This window comes from Condylura cristata, unplaced genomic scaffold (genome assembly GCF_000260355.1).
Source record: "Condylura cristata isolate star-nosed mole 26May11 unplaced genomic scaffold, ConCri1.0 scaffold00002, whole genome shotgun sequence".
Classification (NCBI taxonomy): Eukaryota; Metazoa; Chordata; class Mammalia; order Eulipotyphla; family Talpidae; genus Condylura; species Condylura cristata.
In genome coordinates this window covers 47096713-47113824 of record NW_004567103.1, presented here as the reverse complement: position 1 = coordinate 47113824, position 17112 = coordinate 47096713, and the positions used below count along the sequence as shown (strand labels likewise).

Sequence of the window (17112 nt, the reverse complement as noted above, 5' to 3'; positions counted from 1 at the left end):
TCGATCTGCCTATTCTGCTCCCCACTCTGTCTCTAGTGAATCCTCTCACCACCCCTGCACCCCTGGCCTGTACTGCAGTTCTGTGTGCATAAATAAATCTTTTAAAAAGAGCAAATTTCCCACGGGGATTACAATTGAGAGAATGGGAGAAAAAATGTACAAAATGATGTAAAAATAAACTTATAAAATAAAAATTAAAAAAAGAGCAAATTTCCATTTACAAAAGAAGTAAGTCATGAGGATGTAATGTACAGCATGGAGACTATAATTACTATTATATTTACTTGAAATTTGCTAGAGAGTAGGTCAGAAAAGTTCATATCACAAGAAATAAATTGTTAACTATGTTTGGTGACAGATGTGTGTGATTGTATTGCAATATATACAAATATATGATCATTATTTTATACACATGAAACTAGCATAATTATACTTGCCAGTTATATCCATAAAACATCAATCTGATTTGGACATGACAAGGTAAAATGGTGTGTGAGCTTAAACAAATGGTCCTCATCGATCTCATGGATCAATCTCTTCTGTACCTGAGAAAGTACCAGCTGTAGTTTCCTTTTACTCGGAATGAAAGTACAGGAATTTCCCCCTCAAACTCCCAGAATGTCATGACCTCATTTTGAATGCAATACCACGCTCAAGGTCTGAATTATCCTGGAATTAAGAGTTATGATGGGAAACAAAAGAAAATCAAAGGTGGAGAAGCCATAACCAAGACTTCCTGGGGACAAGTGGCCTCCTTATTACCTGGGACACAAGCACTTTAAAGGTTTGAATGACTGCTTAAGTGAAGACAAGAAAAATGAAGGTAGACAAGATTTTTCATAAGTAGACAAAGGAATGGAAGCTGTGTAAAACAATAAAACACAGCTTTAAAATACCTCCTCCTATCCCATTAACTTCATTTTTATTCTTTTTATTCTTGTTCCCTCCTACCAACAAAAACTGTTTGAAAATAATTCAAAACACTTTTTTCAGTTAGACCCCTTGGTCACCATCTGATCCAGCTAGCTGTGTGAATCCCACCATGCTGAATGACCTTCCTGCCCTAACTCTGCACCACGATGTCACTCCATCAACAAACAGCATGTCCTGTCAATCAGAAACAATAACCCGGGTAAACTGCTTCAGCATGCTGCACGGGCTCCCCAGCCAGGTCAAGACTACTAGGGCCAGATGAATGATAGAAAGACACAAGATTTCATGTCAGATTATCCCATTTTATTCTTAATTACCACAGAAGCATTCACTGGGGAGCCATGTCAAAGATGATAAATATTGCATACATGTCCAACACCTGACGTCTTTGTAATGAGTCGGCCATGCAGAGGATTACAGCCATACAGAGAGTATTTGTTGAACAGAAATGCTTGAAAGAGCAAATCAAAATAGTTCCCAAAAAAACTCAGCTGAGACATGTGTAACTGGTTTTGTAATGTCACAGATTGAAACTAATGAGGTCTCTTTACAATGAGAGCAAAACATAGTCTTCCATGGGGGGGAGGGAGGAGAAGTGAAATAAATGTTAACCCAGTTTCAAAGCTGAGGGGCAAATGATAAATTCTTGAAGACAGAGAAGGTCACAAAAAAGGTCTCTGCAGGTGGTGGTGGGGCCTTACATTCACAGAGGCCCTCGAAGGTAGACTTTTGAGCTTATCTCCCAAGGACATTTGTACTAGAGACCCAGGCACTTACTGAAGGAACTAAAAGATATTAATCATGAACTTAAAACCAGTGCCCCAGTATCAGAGCACACTATTTGTTGTATGCTAAGAACCTAATATCAATCTTGAAACTATTGCTGCACAAACAGCATATTACTGCAATTTTCTGTACTACATTTAATAGTTAAATGTAGAAAACTATAGCAGTTTTCATTTCTTAAAGTCTGCAAAACTAAACGGGCAAGCCCTAGACACTTGGAAGTACAACCCCAACTTGCTATATAGACTTAGATATTATAAAAGATGTTGGATCTAGATTTAAAAAGGGAAAGACTGAGAATGTATTGTGGGATACTGCAAGCCAAAAACTTCTGAAAGGCAAATCATTTTTACTGAAAAGACCTCCTGGCCTATCAAGTTCTAACTACAAGGCAGCCCAGCCCGAACTCCTCGTTGAGGTTGAGAGAGGGGGAAAAAAAGAGAAAAGCTGATGTAATACTAGGAATGTGCCTCTTGGTATTTCTATTGGAATTTCTTTTCTACTAAGAGAAAGGAGAAATGCCTAAAGAACGAAAAGACTGAAAATCAGATTGGCAGATGAGTGGCAGTAAATGGGAGTAAAAAAGCCTGACATTTGCCAGAGACAAATGAGTAGTTCCCATATCCCTAGAAGAGCACTGCTGCAAGGTAAAAGGGATGCTGCCCTGGAAGAGCTGCCAGGAAGCATAAGCAGAGGTTTCCATGCCACCTAACAAAGGAAGATATCTGTGTGAAAAGTACGTTTAAATTGCTTGACTGCAACCCCAATGTCATAATAATGAGTGTAATAAAGCACAAAAAGTGCCCTGCAATCTCATTTCGTGCCGGTTCCAGATGAATGTTTTACCATGGATGAAATTATGAGAAATTTAGGAGCTGTTTTTAAGTTGTTTGGAGTCCTCATTGAGATGTTGGACTCTTTCATGCTTGATATGCAGAAAGCATTTAAACTTAACATGTCTAGTTATTTCATAGAAGTAACCATAGCATGGGCCAACTTTAGGACTTGGTCCTGATATTTGAAACCTAAAACTACCTACTTTGAAACCCACAAGAAGAACCCAAATGGACTGCTTTATCATATAAAAAAAAATCTAGTTTTTCTTGGCATGTATCTTAGAAATAGGCTCCACTATTACAATTCACAACAACAATACTGAAAAATAGACCTACTTAGGAACTCAATGATTAATTTACAAACAAGAATTTATTTCTAGTATTAAAATTTTCTCTAGCAAAAAATATATTTTCTCTGGCTATGAATAGTCATTAAGATCCACTATATTTGGCAAAGTATCATTAAGTTGGAAGCCATGAACTAAGGCCAAAGTATGAATAACATTATTAGGTTTATCCAAATTCAATGCCATTCACCAAATTATATAGATATTTTATAAATTAATTCAGAAGAAACACTTTTCTAAAAATATTTCTTATGTGTGAAACTTTTTTTAATCCAGAGAACCCTGAGGAATCCAAAATTTCCAATAAATATCAAAAGAACACAAATATCCTGGGAAAATTCTGAACCATCCATTTTTAAAAATCTATAAAAAACTACCAAAGTTTAATGAACTGTTCCAAATGCTTCTTCTTCCCACAATAATAAAAAGAAAGTTTTCCTCTTAAAGCCTGTTTTTATTTTCTATTTGTTATTTAAAAATCAAAAATTAGAAAGAAAATGAAATCAGAACATTAAAAATTCTTTGTTCAAATCCTGAAAACTAGTGATAGTTAGCCATGTCTAATTCTACTATCATAAGGCCACCATTTTTAAACATAGTGGAATGCAAAGCTAGCTCAGCTCAGAATCAGAAATTCCCCTAATGGTAAAGATAAGGGATGGAAAGCAGAAATTATTCTTATAATTCAGACTGAAGAGATGTGAAAAAATGCTTGGTCCACTGGTATCTGCTTCAGTGGCAGCCATCATTTGGAAGCAACACGTTCTTGAACATGAGCATCAACAGGACGTGAATCAGTGGGATTGCCAACCACCACAGCCTGAACACTAACTGGCTGTGTGGTCAGAAAGGTGTGACTTGGGCTGAGATCTGAGCATATCCTCTTCAAGTCAGATGGTTGCACTTTTCCTGCTGGGTCCTGAGGAAGATTGAGCCTCCTGGAGAAGAGGCCAGGAAGACATGGTGGGCACTTGATGGGTAAAGACAGGAGCTATTTACCAACTGCATGCCAGTATAGCAGCACTTAATAACCAGCATAGCTGTACCAACCCAGCTGCTAAAAACTTAAAATGAATGCACAAAAACACTACCTCCATTATCAGGTAGTGATAAGCACCATGTAACAGGTCAGTTTGCTCATCACAGTCACTCTTTTGAGGCATGCACCTCACAAAAGCTTCTCAGAGTTAAAAATTTATACCATCTAGATTTCCTGTGAGGATTGTGTTGTCTTTCTTATAAATACCATCACCTTATCCACAAGTGCAAACACCTCAGTGTCAGAGATCATGAAATCCATTCGGGCTGTAAGCACTATGATGAAAAGTCCAGGCCATTCACTTACCAACACAGTTACGGGTGTTATTGTGATTGACGATAAAACCTGGGGGACAGAAACACACCCCTCCATGTGGGGACTCATGGCACTGGGACTCACAGCCCAAGGCAGGACACAAAGAAGCATCTAAATAAAGAAAAGAACTTTGTCAAATCAGTATGTGGATGAGACTGATTTATATGTGAAATAAAAGCATTTCTACTTCTTTCAATAGCTAAGTACACATAGTAGAAACATAGTAGAAAATCTTTCACTACTCAAGCCTTGATACAAAATTATGTAATATAAGTGCAACTGACTTTTTTAAAATACTTTTTTAAAGATATATTATGTGTAAGTACATATCATCAGAAGAAGACTGTTTATAAATAACTCAGGTCATAGGCCTACCTTTATGTCTCTATCATAGACAGGATTAAGAATTCCCAAGCAACTGGATTGAGAATAACACTAAAATAATAATAACCATGGCTAGCTTCAAGTGGTGGAATTTCAAATTACTGTGATATTTTTTCTTTCTGTTAATTTTTATTTTCTAACTTTTATTCATTTTATGGCTTACTTATCTCTTGTTAATTTTTAAATCTTTGAAAATGGGTTCCTAAATTGAATGGCAAAAAAGAAAAAGGTCATAGGAGTCTTTGCACATTTAAATATTACAAGTTCTTTTAGGAAAGAATGGCAAAATCTTAGAGTTACAGGTACATGGTTACTTCTAGGCAAGTCCTGGGTAACTTATAGAGTATACTAGATGAAATCAAGATCATAAACTATATTTTATTAAAGAACAGTCATCTGTCCACAGTGTTGAGGGCTGAAGGTGGGAGGAATATTTTACAACCACAAAAAAAAAAGGAAGATTAAAAAAAAAAAACACAACTAGTTTCCTGACAAAAAAAGAATGGTCATACAAGACTACACCAACTCCACTGTACACAGCCACCTCAGTTTCACCATTGTTAAAATTATATCCCAGGAGACAGAAGCTTCTATTTTGAGTCCAGCCAGATAAGATCTTTTTTATCCATAAGTATAAAGCAGGGAATAAAAATCACCAAAACACTTTAGCGTCATCAAAATTATCATTAAAAGAACCATTGAGGTGGGTGGGAAAGAGAGGGAGGAAAGTCACAAATACTTTGAATTCCTTCCTGTCAAGAGATGGAGCCTGTTTTTCAATCCATTGACTCTGGGCTTGGTCAGGTGACTTGATTTAGACAATAAGACATTTAACAAACATGACACAAGCAGAAGCTTAGAAGTGAGTGTATACCAAGGTTTATCCTTTCCATATAAATAGGTGTGGGCTAACTTAAGCTTTCATTGCACCATCCAGTGATCTGGCTTAGGCCTGAAGAATTATCTAGCCTATTTTCAGACCCATATAAAATAATTGCTTGTTGGCATAAACCACTAAGTCTTGTAGTGGTTTGTCATCCAAATGCCAACGGACACTCTCTGTATTTGGAAATTTGTTACAAAAAAGCAGAAATATATTTATCTTAAAGTTACCCAGGTAAATGCCCACACTCACCACAATGTCTTTGCTCTGTGGCATTGTTTTCATCTTCTCCTGATGGACAATCTATAACTCCATCACAAACTTTTTCAATTGGGATGCACTTTCCAGACTGTGGACAAGCCCACTGGCTTGGGTAACAGTAATCAGTATGGTGAGAATTACTTTCTGTGAAGGAAAATAAAAGTTACAGGCCACCTGACAGATGGAGCCAGCTCTTTTATAATCCAAGATTAAGAAAGGACATAGATCAGGTAAACAATAGAAATCAGCAATTGGCCAACATTTTATAATGAACTAAAAGTTTCTGACTCTACCACTGGTCTTTTATTGAGCAGCAAAAGGAAATTAAATTCCACTTGTTCTGAGGAAGGCAGGCCCTAACCATTTTTTAAGCATAAGAAGCAAATATAGGCCTATATTATCAACAAAATAGATTAATAATCCTAGAAGAGTCAACTAATTAAATCATTAACTAAAGGACAAAGACTGTCAAGTTTACACTAGTATTTTTAAGTTTTCATTTTTCTCTCTTTTTTTGGTTGTTTGATTTGGTTTGTTTAGGAAATGTCACCTGTGTAAGAAAAACTATAATCCAAAGCAGGAAAATTACTTATTGTAACATCAAAACAAGAAACATCTTGTTTCTGGATGTTCCCAGAATAAAATCACACTTATTAAATCTGAGACTGGTAACTTGCTCTATAGTGTGAATGTTGCTAACTGCTGAAATATTGGAAGGACTGCTGATTAAAACTGCAGAAGGAAGGAGAAGATGTCATTAGGAACTTCCCTCCCATAGAATCTTTACACTCTTCCCTGGATAGCAGCCTTGCCTGCAAATGCCAGTCCCTAGCTCCATCTCACAGGTACTCCACTTAGCCTCTCTTCTACCACTGGATGTCAGTGACTCAGTGGGAAATAGAATTTGAAAATAAAATTGAACTGAAGTGTTACTGAGGTTCAAAATTTTTAAAAGGTTCTCAGGTCTAATACTCATCACACTTCCCCCCACTATTTTTTCTGCAGTCTACCTCTTTTTAATAGATAAACACAGTTTTAAAGACCAGTCTTAAAAAGAGAACATTCAAAATGAGCTATAGAAGGGGGAGAGATAGCCCTATCTATTTGCCAAACTAATAGGAAAAGGGAATTTTAGTATATGCTGCATTTGAATTCGAGGTCTTTTGAAGAAAAGATAGTGAAGTCACCTCTTTCTTTCCCAACCACCAACCCATAAGCTGGTTAAAATACAGCCAATCCTGAGATTTGTTTGTCCACACAGATAATGTCTAACAAAGAAAGAACAAAAGCACATTCTGAAAACAATGTAAGAAAATGCTTTTCAAACCGAATCCCTTCTACTTCTTACCACATCCATCTTCATCTGCATTATCTTTACAGTCAGCCTCGCCATCGCAAACCCAATTTTGATTAATGCAGTAGCTGTTGGGGCAGGTGAACTGGTTACCTCTGCAGGTCTCATAGGCTGGAAAGGAAACAAAAGCTGCACTACAAGACACAAATCACTTAGAAAAAAATCCAAGTGCTCACCTCCCTGCCTAGAAACTAATTTTCCTGTGTTATTTTAATCCCTTAGGTTTCTTGACAAAAGTGAAACAGAGAGAGAGACAGGGAAAGAGGTTTCTTGACAAAACTGAAAGAGAGAGAGAGGGAAAGAGGAGAAAGTAGAGAAGAAGATCATAGCAGCTTTGGATCCAGTAAATGAACTCAGGTGCCAAGATTAAAACCAAAGCAGGATAGTATAAGTTAACAGGAAAGAAAAAATGCATATTGATAAAGATGCTACTTGACATGCCAATGTCCAACATTCTCTCACTTTATCACAAGCACTGTAATTTCTATCTGGGACTAAATGATTCTGAATCACCAATTCCGTAACTCCCCAGTCTCCGTAACACCATCACTAAAATAAGCCCAGGTACCAGGAAGGAATGGCATACAGAAAATGAGATGGTATTAAAATATTTAATAACCCCTGCACATCATAGGTACCCAGCAATCAAATGGGTATGGAGGGAAAAATATCATACTTTTTCATTAAAAAATTGCCACAAAAAGCTGCCAACTTATTGGCATTGATAAAACTCTTATGGAGACATTGCAATAAAATGAGCCCTGAGGTGGCAACAGGAAAAAGGAAGTGGTTTGAATTGAAGACAAAAGAGTAAAAGGAAAAGGGGGGTCAGGGTGAAAAGAGGAGGCAACAAAATCACCTGCACCACACTGTAACTTTCCTGACCTTCCAAGTTTAATGCGGTAAGAGTTTCAAAATAAAGAGGAGAGTTAGATTTGTTGCTACCAGGGACCTTCTCTCCCTTTGGAGTCATTCTCTTACTCTACTGTCAAGGTTATCAGACTCATTCCTGAGGTATGGGTAATTTGAGAGGCCACTGACACAGTACACTCTGTACCCTTGTAGCCTAAGGAAAGAATGCAAACTGTCCATCAACAAGCCTTCAATTTTATACAGATCCTTGGAAGATTAAGGAGCCCTGGTCCAGCAACACTGCTGAGGTTCATGCCTTACGCCCTAAATGAACTTCTGGCTCCACCTGCCACCAGACATAGTGACCTTTTGTTTAAAAAGAATGGTACATTAGTGCAGTAAAAAGAAGACACTCTTAATAACATGAATCAGCTTAAGGAAATCACCGTACTGCAAGAGCGCTCATCACTGCCATCATCACAATCAGGCTCATGGTCACAGACGTAGGTATTCGGTACGCACTCCCCACTATCACACTGAAACTCATTGCATACCACAGCTGGAACACAAAGGGGAGAAAAGAGAGAATTTCAATTCCTCTGTATCCATTGGATCTGATAGGACGAGTCTGCCACAAGTTTAAGGAGAGGTTCTTAGCACACAGTAATGTGTTGGTAAATGTTAATCAGTTCTTCAGGAACAAAAAGGTCCTGATTTGTAGTGTTTGCCATTTTTCAAAGTGTAAATATTTCCACCGTGAGTGACTTCAAGCTACCAACATGAATTCACTAGCATGAATTTGAGAAGAGACTGACCAGAATAACCCAACTTCAACACTCTACTGCATGTCCCAGGCATGTTACTTACTACAGTTGTGTTCATCAGATAAGTCTCTGCAATCAACTTTCCCATCACATTTCTGACTGTTGTTATAGCAGGCTCCATTGGCACAAGTAAGCTGTTCACAGGTAGGGTATTCTAAAAGAATGGAAATAGTACACAAACTTAAATTAAGACATTGCTTCAGCAAACACTTCTTTTGACTATTATACAGTGGACACTAAATGCTGAGTGTATATTGGTAGATGGAAGAGATATGGTCTCTGATTTCAGGTAGACTAGAGGGAAGCCAGTAAACGATAATGTTACAAACATAACAAATAATGATGCAAACATAAAATACACATGGGATTAGGTGCTCATGGGGGAAGTACAGGGAACTTGTGAGCATCAAGGAAGTTACCCTCAGAGAAGTGATTTGTGGGCTCAGCGTAGAAGTATGAGAAGGTATTTAACTTATTTCAAAACAAAATTTTCCTTTTATAATACAAAAAAGGATTTGAATGTACCACCATACATGCTTAGAGAAATGAAGATCCATTTCTTTCACTGGAGGGTCATAGGAAGAAAGGCTTACAAGTCAGGAGGCCAGGACTTAGGCTACCATTTGCAGCTGTTAAATCTTATTCAAGAGGATTATGCTCCCTATGATCTCACTTCGTTATCTAAATATATGTCACCAGGTTAAAGGATCTAAGCAGATACTATCTAATAAAGCACTTTAAGCACAAATTACTGTTACCACATTATGTACATACGGTCACCTCATAGTTATTAGTCAGATATTTAACCCTAGCATTCAAGGTTGTGGTGCAAAAATTAGAATGTCCCTTGAAGAACAAGCTGTTATAGTCCCTCCTCTGTGCTTCCCCAGACTCAGAATGCATCTCTCATGAGTCCTAAGTGTAGACTTTATTCCATAGGTTGTTTTCCTGTTTCCCCCATGACACAACAATACACTCTGAGATCAAAGAGCCTAACTAATTTTAGAACCCTCAGTCCCATTGAGTTACTCACAGGTAAACATTTTAGTTAAAGAACTTTTTTAAGTATTTTGAACATCTGCATTTTGTGGTCTTTAATATCCTCCACACAAATATAACCTTTTCTTGCTTTGATATTTTTCTTCATCAAAGATTGTTTTCATAATGATTCTCAGATTATCTTCAGATTTCTTTCTAAGATAAAGTAGACTTCGGTTAAGATCTTAAAGACCAGACAGTACAATACTATTTTGAGACCTCAATTTTGCATTTAAGAATCCAATTTGAGGACTTACAGACATGGACAGGTACATCAGATAATTCTTTGGATAATCTCAAAGTCTCCATCAAGCAGGAGCAAAATTCTTTGCTGAAGCTATATAAACTTGTCCCCCCCCCAAAAAAAATATGCCTTCACAAGTTATCCCACTTTAGTAAAGTGAAAAAATAAGCCAAAATCTCACCTCCAGAAGTTCAAAATTATCCCGCTAAATATCTGAGTTACTGAAGTTACATATAATCAATTATATATTTTAAACAAAGGGCATTTTTAAATGGCTGACCAATTTTTTTTTTAATTTCTTTCTGAACTGTATTTGATTATTTAATAGTCCAAGTGTATGTTAATGTTCAGGGTTAGTATTGTCTTTTCACCACTGAGATCATAATGCATTGCAAATGTGCCTTCAAAAAGATCACAAAACTCTGGAATTCTCCCTTCAAGAGATACAAGAAGCAAGTTGAGTCCAACAAGCAGCCCCCTTCGCTCCCACTGTGTGCTGGAGCTCCTAGAATCAGTGTGTTATCTAGCCTGTTAAGAGTAGCAGCAAACAGGAGAGAAATCTTAGAAAACCCAGCTCTTTGCAACAGATAAGCTATCTGTCAGGAGGGAAATTTATTTGTGCTTGGACTTTGGCTACCTCATTTAAGATGATCATTATAGATATGAAGGATCTGGGACAAAAACACTAGGCGGATCTCTTGTTCTCCCCATCTGCTTTTTGAGAGCCATAAAACTGAAAAAGGAAGAACTAAAACAGTACCCACTGACATGACTAAATGTTTGCTGACATGGCTCATTCCCCCCAACAAACAAGACCCGCTTGATGTCATCAGGGAGAGTGCTGTGATGGTCAGAGGTCAGCAGTTGACACCAGAATGAAGAATGAACAGTGTTCTTGTCTCCATCTAAGCTGATAATAAATCTCTCTCAATCTGCCTGTCTCAAACCCTGCACATCTTCCAGTCTTTTCTGTGCATGGAGGTGCACACACCTAAGAGAGATTGCATGCTTCTGCTTGACTACAGTAAATACTGGAAATTTTCTGAAATCTGTGTCCAAAGGTGTGTGTCCCAGACAGAGGGAACAGGTCCAAATTGCTCATACTGAGCAAAGAAAAAACGAACAGTTTCTAGTTCTCTTAGGGATTTTTATTGATAGACATATTAATGAATTTCAGTCTACTCCAGGAAACAAGGTCACAATCCCTTAACTTTCCTTGGGAGACAGTAAAAATATTATTTTTTCATTTATTTGCTTGGCAAGTTTGACTTCAATCTTGCAAAGTCTTCACCATGCAGCTGAAATGTCCAGGAACATGTAATAAGAGAGAAGATGTACAAGAATGCCAAAAACCTCAATCTTCTATATTTTGTCATAATAGGAAGACTGACAAGTAACTATTAAATAGCCTCAGAAATCACAAAAATACTAGAACACCCTTCCTCACACCACCTCTTCCTTTTCCTTTTCTTCCTTAATTTCTCCAACTTGCAAAACATACAGGTATAGATTTGATTCCCCTGCATTGGGAGTTGCTCCAAAATACAAATGTAAGATTGGTGCTTAAAGACTTTTCTAAATTTTTTCTCTGTTGATAATTGGGTTTTGAACAAAAACTATAGGAGCAAGAACTATATATAGTTCTGTTTACATAACCAAAGAGGAAGTTGTTTTGAGAACCTTGTATTGGTAGATGTCCCAAAATGAAAGTCAGTTATAACAGAATAAAACACAAATATTAGGCAGAGTACTTACCTAGATAGGAAGGTTTTCATTAGATTACATTTTTCACAATTTAAACAAATAGTCAAAGGAAGATGAACTGGCTGTGGTAAATGCTGGATGTGAAGTCAGGTGAGAGGAAGTGGCCTGTGAGCCTTGTATCCACGGACTCACAAATCCAGGAAAAACAGTGTAACTTTTGGCCATAGGGTGTATCATACATCATGCAAGATGATTACCCTCAAGCGAAGTGTCTCTCTCTGCCTCCTCCCCATGAACACGTTACTCCCACCTGCAGTAGCACCTCTTAACAATTTTTTCACTAGGATCATACTACTGTTGGAAAGTCCTGGCCCACTTTCAGACTGTGTGTGACTCAGTCCCCCAAGTGAACATGGACTTCCTCCAGTAGCATCTGGCAACCAGTTGTAGAGCCAGTGCTCTTTGGCCCATTCTCCCTCCTGCTCATGATGTCCAGCTGGTAGGCCTTGTCTACCTGCTGTCCCACATGAGTCATCAGTGACCTGTGGAAATTGCCAGGGCAGGGAAGGGGGAAAGGGAATTTCTGGGCCTTAATGTGAGATCAGGTACCAGGGAGGGGTGCTCAGAGAATATTTCCACTTGTGTTAAGTATGAGGCAGAGAGAGCCTCTAGTCCAGCCTTCCAAAGTATTGAGTGTGTACCTTCTTTTATTTTTGTTAGTATTGAATCTACAGTAAATTCAAACTCACCTTCTTCAATAAAGAAATGCCTTTCCAAATCTCTCCCAATCCTTTCTATACCAAGAAGAAAGTCTCAGCTTGGTGCCTACATGATCTTATGTCTCTAGAGTACATGTCACCTTCCCCTGTGACTAAGGAGCAAGTCTAGGTCTTAGATAAGAAAAACTTCCAGATTTTTGCAGCCTCTTTTTTATGTTAATCATTTTATATATAGATAGATAGATAGATAGATAGATACTTAAGACAACTGGCTCTAGCATTGTATTTATTGTGGTGGCATCCTCAATAAGTGAACTCAAGTAAACATTTTTTTTAAGCAAACAAACTGGTTAAAAAGAAAGAGAAGAAATGTTAAAGGTACATTAAGAAACTTAAACTAAGATTTAAAAAATTAAGAAAGAGGCCCTCCCTGGTGGCACAGCAGGTTAAAGCGCAGCACTGAGAGGCTGGGGCCACTTCCTCATGAGTTCAATTCCCGCCTGCCCCAGAGGTGACACATGGCATGGCAGACCTCCCCTGACCCGCCCGCTGCTCCCCTCAGCAGTGTACTTTTCGATCTGTCTGTTCTGCTCCCCACTCTGTCTCTGGTGAAGCCTCTCGCTGCCCCTGAGCCTCTGGCCTGTACCCCAGTTCTGTGAGCACAAATAAATAAATCTTTAAAAAAAGAAAGAAAGAAAGAAAGAAAAGAAAAGAAGCTATAGTGACAAGCCTAACCTATACACTGGGACCTACAGTCACCCTCTGTAAGTTAATGTATGTTACTAATCCAGTCAAAGTAATGATTTGCGAGGAAATGTTAACTAGTTGCGCCATCAGCACTTAGTTTTTACTACTATTCACAAAGTAAACAGAACAGTAATAATCAATTACAGGTTTTGAAAAACTGTATGTCCCAAACTGTATGTATGAACCCATTTTGTCCTTATAAAAACCTTCTGAGGTAGATATTACTACTCCTACTCCTCCTCCTCCTACTACTACTACTATTACTTCTTTATGCATGAGAAGCCTGAGGTACAAAGAAGTTAAGTAATTTGAAAATGAAGTTACAACTAATAGGTTGGAGCCAGCCTTACTCCTAAGAAACTTAACTATTTCAGAGTAACAGGAAGAAGGCGAAAGTTACAGAAGGACGAAAGTGAATGAAATGAAAATAGGAAAAGCCCAAGGGAAAAGTCTCTCTTTTTTCTATTTGGTTCTCCATCTAGTTTTGAAGAAGTGAGGACAACTCCAAACTTTAGCAGTTTATAGCATATTCTACTAAAGACTTCAAAAATGGTATAATGAAGAATCCCAGGAACTCCCATGCTAGAAAAGAGGTCAGTCAAATTCAAGTCCCTAAAGTGACTATTACTACCCCCAAATAACACAGAGAAGTATTTCCTGCCTCTGACAAAAATAATTTCAAGTAGCCTATGTATAATAAGGTTTATAAAAGAGAAATTCAGCACCTTGGAAAGAGAAAGCAAAAAGAGTCATATAGAAAGCTAGTAGAATTGGATATTTTGAGCCTGAGCTTTCAAGAAAGGGAAAGCCAAAGGGGAAACTCATTAAGTTATCGGTATTTTTTTTCTTACCCAGCTCTCATTGAACTACTGGGTCATAAGTTCCAAATCCCTATCTGGTTTCAATCTTTGCTGACCTGATCTTAGGCCTAAATTAGAAATGTTTCTGAGTCCTGCTCCAGAGATATTAGAACTCTTCCCTTTCCACAGAACCATCACTGAAATCTGCAAAGGAGGCACAGACCAAATTCTTTAAAAGATAGTAAAATATTCACAGGAACCCTGATATGGGTATATTTAAGCAGTAAAATGGAAAACACTCCACAGAATACTGCAAAGAAATTAGATGAATTCTCATCAGTTAGCAAATATTTTTTATGTGGTTCTACATTGAAGGAATTACAAAGCTATCTGTTTTTATTCAGAGCCACACAGCACCTTGGTCTTGTTCTTATCTCATCCTTAGATTTAGCCACAGTGACTCATCTGGGCAAAACAAACAGGCAAAGTCTAACTGAAGAGACAGGAAGGCTAGCCGCACCTCAGAATTAAGAGCTGAACTCATGACTAGATATGGTGTGGCTCAATCCCTCTGCTGGGAAGTTAGCCCCAGATAACTTGAGGACTCAGCAAACCATTGCTGGGAGAATGTTAACATTCTAGAAGCCAATTATTATACGGAGCACTAGAATTTCACCCTAGACACTGGGACCTGTAGTCACCCTCTGTAAGTTAATATATGTTACTAATCCAGTCAAAGTAATGATTTGCGAGGAAATGTTAACTAGTTGTGCCATTAGCACAACATTAGTTCTTAGTACTATTCACCCTAGAATTTCACCCTACCCATAACATACTTATGTAAACCCTACTATGCATTATTGAGAACTAAATAGAGATAAACAAAATTATAAATAAAGTAGAAATTCTCACAGCTTTAAGCATTTCATTCAACAAATTAGTGTATACCTATAGACATGCCAAGTACTAGAGATAAAAGGATGAATTTCATAATATGCCTACTTTCATGAAAGTTATGTTTTATTTGTAGAAGACAGAAAATCAGATCCTGAAATAAATATTGCATATAAAAAAACAATCAGAAAAATATACAGGGTAAAATGATGAAGAAAGACAATGGTATAAGGTGGTATTTGAATAAGAATCACTAGGGTTAGCAAAATGGAGGTCACCGGTAGCATAGACAAGGAGGTTTTCAGGAGACTGGTGGAAATGAAGCACTGATTTCAATGAGTTCAAGAAAAGGAGAAGAAATGGAGCTAGTAGTTAAAGATAATTCTAAGTAACTTTGTTGCAAAAGAAAGTAGAGAACTTTGACAACACTGAGGGGTCTCGGGTCTCTTAAAGATGGGAGATGTTTATTGAGTCACACCTCCTAATCTGCAGTTTCAACTTATTGCACTCAAAAGTGATCTGGAAATAATACAGAGAATCAGACAGCTTGAAAGAGAATGACCATCCTCACTAACTTTTACTACAGTTATATTGTAATCATTGTTCTATTTTATTTGTAGTTATCTCCTATGTGTAAATTACCTATTAACCTTTGTCAGCACACATAGGGTCTGGTGCTATTTGTAGTTCGAAGTGTCCCTGGGGATTATGGAAAGTATGCCCCACAGATAAGGAGGAACTGCTGTCAGGTGTTTGTATGATGAAGAATAACTAAGAAATGTTTTTTCTGAGTCCCATCTCAACTGTAACAATGCTGGAAAGGTACATCTGTGATGTGATATGTCAGATATAGCCAATTTGTCCATTTCTTTCTCATGGCAGGTAGCAAGAGAAGATGCAAGTGAGGTTCATTGGGCAGCATAAACGTGTAAGTGAGTTTGAAGAACAAAATGTTCTTCATGAGCAGTCATAGTCAACAGAACCATCCTCTTTATTCCCCTCCAGTGGCCCTCCCAGTTGGGGTTTCAGCAGTTTAGATATATAAAGGAAATGTTTAAATTGTAAAGAACAGTAAGTCAATAGAAATAAAAACTTCAGGGACAAAGCAGCCCCAGTTGCACACAGACCAAATACTGCTGATTACCAGCAAGAAAGCCTTCATTGTAACAGGGATTTTACCCTTTCTTTGGCATTCCTAAGTACAAAAGAGAAGTGCTGCAAATCAATGGTAATTAGGAACCGTTTACTCGAGGTTCCAAAATCATTCTAACATGGCACTCAATAGACAAATAACCTGTTTACTTAACTGGGGTGGAAACTGTACTATTTTTAAGCAACCAAAAGTTACTACAATATATTAAATGACCCATAATTGCTGCATTGTTAGGATGTTTATCTTAGCCTCTGCATGAATGGTTTTTCTTGGAGTTAATCCCATTAGAAGCAAAAAAGACGGCAGTTTTGCCTCACTCTGTTCCTTTAAAAAAAATTAAGTGACAAGTTGTTTATTATCAGGTACCATTTTACAGATGGAAAGTAAAACAATTTAGGAAAAAACTGAGCATCTAAGCTATTTCACAGAGAGAGAGAAAGAGACAGGAAGACAGATTCAGAAACAGTTCTCATACAGAACAACCAAAAATACCTTATGCATATGGAAACACAGCAAACAAAAAAGACCAAACACAAAAAGAAACTTTCATGGTATTCCAAATTCATTTCAAGGATAATCTTTTTATTGGGACCTTAATACCCTCACCTTCCTACTGTCTTAACCATTCTCTTACCTCCCCTCTCTGCCTTCCTAAGAGGACTTACACACCAGCCTTTGTTCTTTAAAAGGAATGCCTGGAATGGACACAAGGTGCTCTGACTGAGAGCTCAATGTCTGAGTCTGAGGAGCTTGAAAGGGCCCGGACTACCACAGGAGGCCTGATCTGACAGGCAGAACTGTGAACAGTGCAAGCTTTCTGATTCTTCTAAAAACTTAGGAAAACGAATGCTTTCCTCTTTGTGAATTTTCTGATATCCATTATAAAATTTAAGTGCTTGCTAGATGTGTGATATACTAACATTCATTCTTACAGGCAGTTTTATATCTAAGAAACACAAAAATAAAAGCCATAATCATAAGGTGATCCCAAGATCGTCC

At 37.7% G+C, this 17112-nt stretch overlaps 1 protein-coding gene across 1 annotated transcript in view; it reads right to left on the bottom strand.

Moving 5' to 3' along the window:
* The window catches only part of LRP2 (low density lipoprotein receptor-related protein 2), a 163707-nt gene that overhangs the window by 122626 nt on the left and 23969 nt on the right, over window positions 1-17112 (bottom strand). The window contains exons 8-12 of the mRNA XM_004674868.1: window positions 8858-8968; window positions 8442-8549; window positions 7133-7249; window positions 5776-5928; window positions 4248-4367 (exon numbers count right to left, since the gene is read on the bottom strand). Coding sequence (XP_004674925.1) covers window positions 4248-4367; window positions 5776-5928; window positions 7133-7249; window positions 8442-8549; window positions 8858-8968 — 609 coding nt within the window. The remainder of the gene's footprint in view (window positions 1-4247; window positions 4368-5775; window positions 5929-7132; window positions 7250-8441; window positions 8550-8857; window positions 8969-17112) is intronic.